At 56.7% G+C, this 12461-nt stretch overlaps 1 protein-coding gene across 1 annotated transcript in view; it reads left to right on the top strand.

The window, feature by feature from the left end:
• OLFML2B (olfactomedin like 2B) overlaps positions 1-11824 on the top strand; it is an 18593-nt gene extending 6769 nt beyond the window's left edge. The window contains exons 4-10 of the mRNA XM_019473665.1: positions 1930-2037; positions 5804-5980; positions 7760-7988; positions 8988-9536; positions 10019-10195; positions 10532-10632; positions 10756-11824. Of these exons, the coding sequence (XP_019329210.1) occupies positions 1930-2037; positions 5804-5980; positions 7760-7988; positions 8988-9536; positions 10019-10195; positions 10532-10632; positions 10756-11256 (1842 nt within the window). The 3' untranslated portion in view covers positions 11257-11824. The remainder of the gene's footprint in view (positions 1-1929; positions 2038-5803; positions 5981-7759; positions 7989-8987; positions 9537-10018; positions 10196-10531; positions 10633-10755) is intronic.
• Positions 11825-12461: the final 637 nt, after the last annotated feature.

Here is a 12461-nt window from a genome sequence, read left to right as displayed (position 1 = left end):
GTGACTCATGAGGAGCAGTTCCCGCGCTCTTCGTGGGGGGGGGCAGGAGGGACAGGCCAGGCCACCTCATTGCTCCTAACAGCCCTAGGGATTTTACTCTCCTTGCTGGTCTGATAAGCATCGTTCTTGCCTGGTCCAGCAGCAGGACACATGTAGTTGTGCTCTGTCTGTTGTGTTTTAACAGGCTTTCTTATTCTCTGACTCAAAAACCCTGGGTACTCTGTTTGTGGGAGAGCTGTGGGAAGTTCCCCAAAATGAGAGCCCTCCCTTACAACGGGTGGGCTGGAGGATGCGTCCCCAAGGGAACGGTGAGGAAGGGAGTAGATAAGCCCAGGAGCAGGGGTACGCGTGGGGCACCCCAACACAGTGCCGAATGGCTGTGCTGGGCATCCCAGCTGAAGGTTTCGGTCCCATCCATACCTTTAATAAGGTCCCATGGGAATGCATGGACCATCAGACAGTGAGAGCCAAAGTCTGCAGTGGGTGAAGGGAAGGAAATAGTCAGTTGACATGTGCATCAGTATGGTGTTTTGGGGAGGGTCAACTTTGTGTTGGTAGGGGTAGCTGACTCTAAGATCTATTTTTGTGAAATTGCAGCTTGCTTCTCCTCTGCTTGTAGGCACGGCGTGCTTTTTGGGGGTCTCAGATGCAGAGTCTGTGCAGGGAGTCTGTGTTTAGGAAGATTTAGAAGGTGGTTAATAAAGTCTGCAACCTTTGTGCATTGATGGAAATTATCCAGCCTGGAGGGAAAGCACGTGTCTCCAGTGGCTGTCTGGCAGGTTGCATGCATTGTATCGGTCGTCTCCGTCCAGTTCTTGGTGGAAAGTGGATGCATAGCCATAAAACAGTCCTTGTCTCTTAATGCTGCCATTTTATCTGGCCCAAAAAAATCTTTCCTTTGCTGTCAGCTCCACAGGGAGACTGCAGAGGCCGGGGTGGAAACTCAGAGTGCTGCCAGCAGTGCTGCCTGTACTTCTCCCATGTTTATGGAGCTCTGTTGACCAGTTTGTAGCTGCTGGGAGAAAATGTCACCACCTTGTAGTAATTCCCATGCATTGAAAATACTTCTCAGCCGTCAGGGCTGTAAGGTCTGCGGTACCACGCTGTACGTGTGGAGACACGTGGGACTGGAGGGAGCAGGCACGTGCGGGAGCGGAGGCAGGGGATGGCCTGGGAGCTCTCCCCACCAGCCCGTGCCTGGCTTGGCACCGTCCTCTGCAGAGTGAGCACCAGGAACCGTATGAAGTGCAGAACGAGGGTATTGCTGTCTGGATGCCCAGGATCGGTGAGCAGGGGCTGGTGCTGGGCAGGACGCGGGGGCGCAACCCTTCCCGCTGCAGGAAGGAGGTGAATTAAATACAGGGCGTCTCTGAAATGGGTGATTGAAGGAGAAGGCAGCATCCCTCTGATAAAGTTGTTCTCCAGGGGAGCAAACTGTTAGCAGGCTGGCACTGAATTTCAGTTGCTTCACTCTTGCATTTGTCAACGTTTTAAAATTTTTTAGCAAGTTTCTTCTTCTTCCAGGAAAAAAAAGCACGGGATGGCACGAACTCAGAGTCTGATGTCACACTCACTTTTATTTGAGCTGCCGTTTGCTTGTTGCCTCTTTTGTTGCCAGTCACGTCACTGGTGGGGTAGCTAAGCCTTTGGGTTTGTGAGAGAGTCTGCCTAGAGCTGGCAAGGAGGGCAGTGCTCCTCCTTGCTCTGCTTACTAATCCCCAGCACCCAAAACATGCTCCTGAAGCTCTGCACGCTGTGCTCCTGGCTGCAGTAGCAATGTGGCAGGGCTGTGTAAGGAAAAACTTGCGTTTCAATAAACTTGTTGCGCTCAGATGCGTGCATTGCCCTTGACTTTTCGGCTGTAGAAACCACACAGGGTACTTTATAGCAAGTGCCTCTGACTGACGGTGTGCTCCCTTTGCCTTGCAGCTGTCCTCCATTGTCGAGATGCTGGAAAGTGCCTTTTATGGCTTGGACCTTCTGAAGCTGCACTCGGTCACAACCAAGCTGGTGGGTCGGGTAGAAAAGCTCGAGGAGGTAAGATGCATTCTGCTCTCCTTCAAGGTGGTTGTCTTCAGTGGGACTTGCCTCAAATCAAGTACTTGGTACCTTCGGTGCATTCAAAGCCTCGTTCCTTCTGGAAGAAATCTTAATTAACTATTTGGTTGAAACTAAACTAGACCAAACTAGACTGTCCAAACTAGACCAGACTAGACTCTCCAAACTAGATCTCCACTGTTCCTCGCAGGCAGTGCCCAGGCCATCACCACCACGTCAGCCTCCCCTGACCCTCTCCAGTTCCCCCCATCCCTTGTGGCCCAAACTGGGTGCGGGATCCCAGCTGTGGCCTCACCAGGACCAGCATGTCCTCGGGGTCCGAAGGGCCTGTTGTTAAGTTTTTCCTCTTCTCAATTTTATGTCTGTGCTGGCGTGATAGTTGCTCTCAACCGGGTGCTTTTGTGCTGTTTGATGTGGGGGTGAGCGGTTCAGGGCTGGTGCCAGGACACGCTCACTGGGACAGCTGGTAGCCAAGGAGGTCCAGTTCCTTAAGGACCAAATTACATCTTGGCCTGCATTTAAAAAGAGCTGAACCCTCAGCACTGCTAAAAAGATGGACAAAGTACCTTCCATTTTTTTCAGAGCAGACTTCCAGTGAAATCATTTTTACTTCCATACGGTTTAATATTTCTTTGGCTAGTACAACGTAGGGTTTGCAGTTTGTTGAGCTGTGCTCAGCTATGTAGCAACAGGTTGCCAGATTAAATACTGGAGTTTTCTCCCGTGGTCTGTATCTGGGACAGTATTTCCACATTCTTGTCGGAGTGGAGCAGTCCCGTTTGTCTGCAGCCAGGAGCCGAGAGGTGATGATTTATAAAGCCAAAATTCCACTTGCAAAGTGTTTCGGGAAGGCACGGTGTGCTCCATCCCAGGGTCAGGAAGGAGACAGCCGAAAGAAGCACGCTTGCCTGGGGGACTCTGGGTTTCCAAGCACAGTGATTGACCCAAAAGGGGGAAAAGGGGTTTTGAAGTCTAAAAATAACAAAGAGCCAATGTTTTTGTTTGCAATCCCACCCTCTTCCTGTGGTTTAGCATATTCTCCAGTTTTTACTTGGGTTTGCGGCTGAGTCTTTGCTAATTAGGGGAGAGGAGCAAGGGAAGTGGGACCTGTGCTGCCAGCCCTGTGCCGCGTGTCCCCGTTGGGGAGCTTCACCGCCATGGCACTGGTAGCCATGGGTCTGGTGGTGGGGTGAGCCCTGTCCCATGGCATGGTGAGCTGGGCTCGCTCAGAGCAGGGTGCGGTGAACACAAAGGGCCCCATCGGGACAGGTCGATGGTCTATTGCTATTTAACATCCACAGTTAGCTGGATTAGGGATGATGGAGGGGACAACCCTTTTTTGGTATCATTTATGGATCTGTGGTCCATGAATTTGTCTTGGCCTAAAACTAGTTGACTGAAAATGGTGCTGTTAGACATTGTCACCTTTAAACGGATCAGGCCAGAGTGACACAGCCCATCAGGTCAGTGAGTGGTGAGTGCAGGTTCCTCGAAGACCTTGCTGACGGTCGAGTTGGAGGCTAAGGTAAGGTAAGCGTTAGGAGTTTGGGTATTGACAAATGACACAAGTGATTACTTCATGTGCGGGTACCACTGTGCCCTTCTTTGGTACCAAAGTGGCCCTGTCTACCAGCCTGTTCCTGCACAGGAGGTTCAGCGCGAGCAGTGCTGGTGGCACTTGTCTGTCTGGGCATGTCGGGGTGATCATGCAGTGTGGCTGCTCTGCTCACAGCCCATCACAGTGAGGCAGATGGGCAGAAGTGGTCTGGTCTGGCTGAAGTAGTTTGGCCAGAGATGGAGCAGTGAAGGTGTAGGAGGGGGGAATTCACAGATTTGGGTCTTTAATTTCCCAGAAGCGGGGCTGTAGGATCATGTATCAAGCAGCTGAAGCTGCCTGCAAGGCACTCGGATGGGATGGAGAAGGACAGGAGAGGTCTGGGTTAGATGGAGATTCCCCAGTGCTGCCGGGGCAGGGCAGAGCTGGAGCAGGCAGCACAGGCAGCAGGTGTGAAATGCTTCCTGCTGCTGGCTTAGCATGTAAATTCCTGTTGAGAGGAGGAGGAGGATCACACCTTGCATCCGCCACAGGATCTGATACAACGGATAGCTGAGATGCTGAACAAGAGCCTGGCAGCGCTTCAAAGCATTGGCCTCCCAGGCGGGTGTGCTTTTGGCAGCTGCTCCCCGGTGAAGCAGCTGAGCGGCCTCAAGCAGCATCACAGGCCCCACTCAAGGGGAGGCAGATTTTATCCCTAAGCAGGTCATAAGCCAAACATTACACAGAATAAGTGATAAGGGCACGAGGCTGTCAGAATCAGCCATCCTCCTAAAAGGACGAGGATGTTGCAGCTGCTTCTGCTCCTGCACTGCTCCTAGGAGACCATCATGAGACCCACTACTCCTTTCCTTGCTACAGCAAAATGCTTGCTGGAAAGTCCCTGCGTTATTGGACTCAGCCTTAAAATTGCATGATAAAGCTGTGACTAACAATTCCTGGGTAAAGACGGATTCAGATACCCATGGAGGTGGTTGGGGGTTAACTGAGCTCAGGATGGTATTTTTGCAGAGATGAAACAGTATTGCAAGTTGTTTCCAGTATAACAAGGTATTTATACAAACGGTGTCGGTCAGGGGAATAAACCCCCAAATACTTGGTGCACAGAGCTAACGCCTTCTCTAGCGAGGCAGCTTCTCTGCTTTGTCTTTAGCTTGCAGCTGTTGCATCAGCTGGCGATTTTGAGGTCACAGATGGAGGTCATGGTGGGTTTTAGGAGAAACTAATGGCAGGACAGATTGAAAATGAAGGATCAGGGGGAACCGCCCCCCATCTCTGTGCAAAAATGCTTTGATTGATGCGCCATCTATTCAAAGCAGTTGCCATTTAAGATGTAAAAGATCAGGGAGTGATGAGCAGAGACTGCAACAACCCCTTGGAGACAAGGTGTGTCTATGGTTGGGGGACTGAGAAGGGCAAAGGGGTTTGCCTGCCCTGGGCTGCCTGATGAGCCGCAGTGAGCCCCAGCTCCCTCCCAGTCTAGGACAGCTTCTGAGGGTCACTGGCTCTCTTTTCTCCCCAAATTCTCGCTCTCTTTTGTGGGAGCAGAGGGTGGTGGGGAGGAGCAGTCCCTGAGCACAGGGGCTGCATGGCCGGGCAGTGGGGCAGGACTGGGAGAAGAGCCCAGTGCTGTGCCCCAAAGCCCTGCTGGGTGCTGTTGTGTCTGAAGCTCGAAGGCAGCTGGGAAAGCTCGTGCTTCTCTTGCTCCAAACCAGACAAGTGGCATGCCAACCTTGAGGACTTGCCTTGGGGGTCAGGCAGGCAGTGGCCAGCCAGGATGGGACCCTGCTAGGAAAGTGGGATTAATAAATGGGAGATGAACTCACTAGAACAGGCAAAGGACATGAGGCTGGAACTTAAGATGTTTTAGCTTGTCTTCTCCTCTTCCTTTTACAAGCTGGTGAGCATGGCTGAAGATGGGTGTTGAAGAACCTCAAGGCCACTCTCCCGCTCCATGGGGGCCCATGGCAAAGACTGGATCTGGGATGTGCACACCAGGGATGGGGTTTCTGGATCCCACTGGGGTCAGGGGCACCTTCTTAGCAGCTGAAGTGCACAGCTCCATGGAGAAGCCCAGCTGTGAGCCCAGGATGGGAGCACAGAGCTCGCTGTCTCCTGGGCTGTGGTTTGAGGGCCATGGAGCATCCCTTGTCTTTACGTGAGGTAAAGTGTCCTCTCTTGCTTTTCTAGGGCTTGTCCAGGAACTTCACACAGGAAGGCCACCGGGCAGGAGCCAACATGAAGGAGGGTCTGCAGGATCCCCACCGCAGGGACAGGGAGAATTGCTCCAGCCTCATCACCAACAGCCTTGCCGACATTGAGAGCTCGCTGCAGCGGGACGCCGAGGCTGCCTACACGCACACAGAGGTATGACCGCCCAAGCAGGTTGCACAGCTTGAGGTTGCTGCTGCCATGCAAACCAGCCCGGGGGGTGTCTCCTGGATGTGGCCACCGGCCTGGGGTTATTTTCTTCTTGGCTCAGCCGAACCCGTTTCTGTGCCTCCAGCTCCAGCCTGCTTCTCTCGGCACAGCCCAGCTGCCGCTGGGACATAGGAGGGAATAGGAGCAGGCTGCTCCCCTGGCCTCCCCCCTTCACGGGGGGGAGGTTGGTGGTTGGTTTTCGAGGTCAGCGGCAGCCGTGCTGCTCAGAAAGAGTGATGTCATTGTGGGGCCGGCTGGGAAGCGCTGGGAAACTCGGAGCCTTTGATTAGCAGGGCTTGGGGGCTCGGTGGAGGGACAGCCTGTTGCTCTCCCTCCCAGGGAATTACTTTTCCCCAGCCAGCCCCTGTGCCAGGGGTCCCTGTGGGGTCTGCCCAGCGTGGGGACATCCTTTGCCCAGGGCAGCGGTTTCTGTGCAGCCCCAGAGAGGGGTGAGAGGGGTGTTTTGGGAAAAGGCCAGCCCAGGGTGTCCTGACCCCCTTGCTGCTTTGGTGGTGCAATCTAGGGTGGCCTCATGCTGCTCTGGTCTTTACTGGGTGGCTCCTGGAGCATCCTGCCTTCACCCCAGGGTCCCCTCTGCAGGGGCAAAGGAGGTGTCTGGGGAAGGGGGAAATGGTTGCCGCATCATTTCCAGCTCCAAACAGGGGTGCTCAGCTCCTGGGGGTGAGGACAGCCTGCACATTGCCCCCCCCCACCGGCAGCTGGGAGCAGGTGTTGTGGGTCCTATGTAGGAGTGGGCTCCCTGAGCCCCAGCGGGAAGAAGGGTGGGCTCCCATGCATGTGCTGGGGGTTGGCGGGTGGGAAAATGGCACTGAGTATGATGTGCCAGCGCACTCTGCTCGGGTGGGGGGCCGTGCCCCGCAGCAGAGGGTGTCCAGCAGTGCTCCCAGCCCCTCTCCCCCCTGCTCCCCCGGCTGTAACCTGAGCAGGGGCTCCGCTGCCTGCTGGAGGGAAGCCAGCCCCAGCCAGGCAGGAGAGCGAAGCGTGGGGCTTTTATTACCCCAAGTGACCTCATTTCCCAGTGTTCCCCTTTTCTTGCTGTTAATTGCAGCAGGGCTGCGAAGGAACCCTGGGCCCGTCTTCTCAGCCAAATGGGCACCACTTCAACCTTTGGGCTGTCTTTCCGATTTCCTTTAATGAGATTAAATCTTTCAGGCATGAGCTGTGGCAGCTGGTGGCTGCCTCAGTGCGGGGTTCCCATTCCCTGCCCCGGGGAGAACTCCCGGTCCCTGCCTGGGGGGTTCCCAGTCCTGCTGGGAAGGTGCCCTCAGCCTCTCTGCTCTACCCAAGCTTGGTGCACGCCGCACACTCACTAGGGATCAGCCACTGGCACCAGTCCCTGGCAGGCAAGGAGATGTCCAGCGGGTGGACATGTGAGCGGTTGCAGTGAAGGCTGTACCCTGCTAACGCCACCCTGGGGTTCCCCTGCTCTGCCTGCACATCCTGCATCCCATAACCCATGCCTTATTGAGCACCGAGTCCCAGATTTGTAGAGTGGCACCAAGGTTAGGCAGAGGCAATGCTGGTCTGCTGCCCCCGCTGTCTCCTGGGGGGTTTCCCACAGCAGAAGGGACTGAGGTTGGCCCTGAGAAAGGAGGGAGGACAGAGCGTCCTACCCAGCGCTCGGCTGGCCAGTCTGACCTGCCCCATCCCCCAAAACGCAGCCATTCTGACCCATCCCATAACAACCTCCTGTGTCTCTTCCAGGGCAAATATGAAGAAAGATTCCTGAAAGATGAAACCATCTCCCAGCAGATCAACTCCGTTGAGTCCCTCCCAGAGCTGCACCTCTCTCCAGAGGATGAGAAGCCCAAGCAGCTCTTGCAGAGGAAGCTGCGTGTAAGGAGCCGGCCTCCTTCTAAGCCCACCATTGTCCGAGGGGTCACCTACTACAAAGCCCAGTCCACCGAGTCGGAGAATGACATCGAGGAGCAACGTGAGTTGGGTTTGCAGCCGTGTCCAGTGGGATGGCTGGCTGTGTCCTGTAGCAAAGCCAGCATCCGTCCCCGAGTCCTGCCCTGTCCCTTGGGAATGCATGGGCAAAGCGTGTGGGGCCACCACAGAGAGGAGGGCTTGGAGGCAGGAAGAGGTGGGACGATTGGTACCTCACCACTATGTAGCCTTTGAGCCCTGCATGGGGAGCAGTACAGTGTTGTTATTCCATGGAAAAATCTTTGGTAGCTAAGGAAATAGGTCCCTGCTTTGGTTTAAAACACCCAGCATCAACACCTTTCCAGAAAGTAAATGCAAGTTTATTACATGTGTTAGGCCTGCAGATCCACCTGCCCGATGACATCCCGGGAGGTTTGTGCAGTGGTCAGGGTGGCAGGAGGCAGCTCAGAGCTGTGGCTGGCTGCCCTGCAGCTCAGCAAGGTGCTGCTCATGGAGCAGGGGTCCGAGTCCCCAGGGGCTGGCAGCGCCTGGCAGCATGGGCAAACAAGGCAAGTGCCTTTTCTGTGCAAAGCTGGCTCAGCAGCAAGGTCAGTCAGCACAGCCATGTGTGGGTTTGTGAGATCCCTGAGACGAGGAGGAGCAAAGGGCACCGGTGGTCCTGTGCCCTGGGTGAGGTACCTGCTTTGGCAGCCCGGGTTAGGTGGGTGGCATCTGGCTGGGCGCTGCAGCTGTCTCCATTCTGCCCCATCTCTGAGAGCTGGCAGGATTGAATCGCGGTCCATCACCTCCTGCTCTGCTTGGCCTGAGGTGGTGGACATGGATGTGATGGGGTCTCACTGACCTCCTAACATGGGCACCATCAGCCCCTGCTGATCGTGCAGCCCTTCTCCGGCTGGAAATTAAGAGAATTGCATGGATTTAGTACAAGAAAGCCTGGAGAAGTGGATGGAGGAGCCAGAGCGGTGGGGCAGGTGGAGAGGGGCCGTATAGGTGACCTGCTCCAGCTCGCTGTGGGGCTGACACCCGTGCCTGTGTTCGGCAGCGGATGAGCTGTTCAGCGGGGACAACACGGTGGACCTGCTGATCGAGGACCAGCTCTTGAGGCCCAGCAGCCGGGCAGGTGAGGGCGTGAGGAAGCCCTCCCCGGTGGGATGGCCGCCCACTCCCGGCAGCGACCCCACCACCCCGCCGGCCGCTGACACTGCTGCAACAGCCACGGTGCCCCTCCCCCCCGCCACATCCACGGGGCCCATGCTGGACCCCACCACTGTGAGCCAGCTGACCCCCACCCCGGAGACCACGACTGCCCCGGCGGGGCTGGTAGAGGAGGGGACCCCACAGCTACCGGCAGCCTTGGCCAGCACAGTGGTGGCCACAGCCACGGAGACCCTGCCCGCAGCCACCAGCCCTGTCCCCAGCCCTGCCATGGCCACCACTGCCGGGACCTCGAGTGACGTGGGGACGAGCCCTGCACTGGAGAGCAGCCCAGGAGCTTGGGGACAGGTGAGCACCCCTGCAACGCCGGTCAGCCCCACCATCCCTGCCACACCGAAGCAGGCCCTGGAGGAGGAGGACATCAGGAACATCATCGGTGAGTGCCTGCAGGTCTTGCACCGATCCAGCTGTGCGCATGAGGGCTGGCTTGTGCCCACAGCGTGTCCTGCTAAACACAGCACAGCTGGATTTGGTCACAGGTGGGAGGTGTTTTGGAGATGATGGCTGGACAAGTGCTTTACTGGGGCACCAGATTTTACTTGCTTGTTAACTCTGGAACCTACTGTAGTTCCCTTCGAGTTTGAAGGGCGGAGCAGGGCAGGAAGGGGCCTCCCTGGAGACAGACCTGGGACAGGTCTCGGTCAGGGCAGGGACATGGCTGAGGCCATGGGGAGCTCTTTGCAGGATCCGGCTGGTGCTGCTGGGGCTTGTGAGGCTGAGCCTAGGCTGAGGCAGCGGGGGTACCTGCTGGGTGGGCAAGGAGTTGGAGGGGGGTTGATGCCCACAGACCCCCGGCAGGAACGGAGGGAGTGTGGCTGCCCTGCCTCAGGCCTCACGAGCCTCTCTCTGCTCACACAGGGCGCTGCAAGGACACGCTGTCCACCATCTCAGGGCCTACCACCCAGAACACCTACGGGCGCAATGAGGGTGCCTGGATGAAGGACCCCCTGGCCCAGGAGGAGCGGATCTACGTCACCAACTACTACTATGGGAACACGCTGGTGGAGTTCAGGAACCTCGACAACTTCAAGCAAGGTGGGCTTGCGCCATCCTCGATGCTGCGCCAGCTGCTGCTTGGCTGGTCCAAGTAGTGTCCCCGTTCCCTGGGATGCTGCACCATGGGGGGATGCTCTGCCCAGGGACCCTCCCCTCTTGGGCACTGGTACCCAGCGTGTGGAGTTCAGAGCATGGGGCAGGTCGGGCTGCCCATGGTGACCTGTACTTGCTTGTCACCATGCCAGGCTGCAGCTGGTGGCTGGGAGGGAGTGCAGGCAGTGTGGGGGGCAGAGGGTGCTGGGGGCTGCTGCAGCGGGGCCACCAACCCCAAAGTAAAAGGGAGGGTCTCGTCAGCAAGGTGTCTCTGCCCCACAGGGCGCTGGAGCAATTCCTACAAGCTCCCGTACAGCTGGATTGGGACGGGGCACGTTGTCTACAACGGCTCCTTCTACTACAACCGGGCCTTCACGCGCAACATCATCAAATATGACCTGAAGCAGCGGTATGTGGCCGCCTGGGCCATGCTGCATGACGTGGCCTATGAGGAGTCCACCCCGTGGCGGTGGGGGGGCTACTACAACCGGGCCTTCACGCGCAACATCATCAAATATGACCTGAAGCAGCGGTATGTGGCCGCCTGGGCCATGCTGCATGACGTGGCCTATGAGGAGTCCACCCCGTGGCGGTGGCGGGGCCACTCGGACGTTGACTTCGCCGTGGATGAGAACGGCCTGTGGGTCATCTACCCGGCCATCAGCTACGAAGGATTCAACCAGGAGGTGATCGTGCTGAGCAAGCTGAATGCGGCTGACCTCAGCACCCAGAAGGAGACCACGTGGCGGACGGGGCTGCGGAAGAACTTCTACGGGAACTGTTTTGTCATCTGCGGGGTCCTGTACGCAGTCGACAGCTACAACAAGAGGAATGCCAACATCTCCTATGCCTTTGACACGCACACCAACACGCAGATCATCCCCCGGTTGCTCTTTGAGAATGAGTACGCCTACACCACACAGATAGACTATAACCCCAAGGACCGCCTGCTCTACGCCTGGGACAATGGGCACCAAGTCACCTACCATGTCATCTTTGCCTACTGAGACCCCCTGCCACAGTGGGGCACTGCGAGCCAGGGGCCACCAGCACCTTTTATTATTATTTTTATTGTTATTATTGTTATTTTGTACAAATCAAAGAGTAAATGATGGGTTTTGTTTCAAGCTGTTTTTTTATGGCGGATTGTAGATCGATCCCCAGGCCAGAACCACGCCCTTCGTCTTTGCTGTAACCTTGCTTCTGCTTTTCCTTCCCACGCGGAGGAGGTCCAGACGTGGTCCTCCTGATGAGGTTTTTAGCTAAAGATTATCAGCAAGAGACTTGGTGGAGGAGGTGCACGTCCCATGGGAATGTCCTGTCCCTTGGGACCATCTTCCCAGACCTTTGGGGATCCTGCTGTACAACGGGGCTGCGAGCACAGCTCCAGCAGCCCCTGGTGCTGGCACTTATGCTGAGGACTGTCCCCTCCGGCTGGGGCTCTGCCCTTTGCAACCTCTCTGGGGGGGCAGGGCGCACCCTGAGCCCTGACTCATGTCTGGAGCGAGCTGGCGGTGGGAGTGGGACACTGTAAATACGTGTAGATGGCTTTTGTTTGTTCATTTTGTAACCCAAAATAGTTCCCTTCTTTGGCATTTGCTGGGCGAAGTCTCTGCTCAGCCAGGTGCTGGGCTGCCTGGGCAGGGAGCTGCAGGGCTGGGGGAGCCCCCAGGGCTGGGGGAGCCCTTGCTCCCCATCCCACTGCCGCTCCATCTCCCACAGGGTCTCAGCCCATGTGCCCTCTCACTGCTGTGCTTGCCCTGGTCCCAGCTGTTGGCCACTGGGAGCCCCTCGCAGAGGCACAGCCCCTGCCCTCCTGCCTGGCAGCATCTTGTATTTACCTGCTGTCAATAATAAAAGATCAAGTACCTTTGCAGCTGTTCGGGGCTTTCTTTAGGTCTGATTTACCCTCTGGGTGCATGGAAATGCACAGGGGTTTTTTTGGGTGGGTTCTGGTTCTTTTGGGGAGTGCCAGTTTACACACCAAGTGGCAGCAAGGCATGCTGGCTGGAGGGGACCTCTGGGGGGCTATAGGCTGCTTGGGCCTGGCACCAGGGCAGGGCGGCATGGCGTCCAACCCTGAGAAGAGCTTGGCTCTGTCATTCCTACGGTTGCCCTCAGGTCACCATGGGTCACCCCATGGTCTCCTCTTCCCCAGGCTCTGGATAAGCAGCTCATGCAGGTTGCCCCTCCCCAGGAGCCGGGGGGGGGG

This window comes from Aptenodytes forsteri, unplaced genomic scaffold, assembly GCF_000699145.1.
Source record: "Aptenodytes forsteri isolate BGI_AS27 unplaced genomic scaffold, ASM69914v1 Scaffold104, whole genome shotgun sequence".
Classification (NCBI taxonomy): Eukaryota; Metazoa; Chordata; class Aves; order Sphenisciformes; family Spheniscidae; genus Aptenodytes; species Aptenodytes forsteri.
The sequence above is the reverse complement of the archived record's forward strand: the minus strand, read 5'-3'. Positions and strand labels throughout refer to the sequence as shown.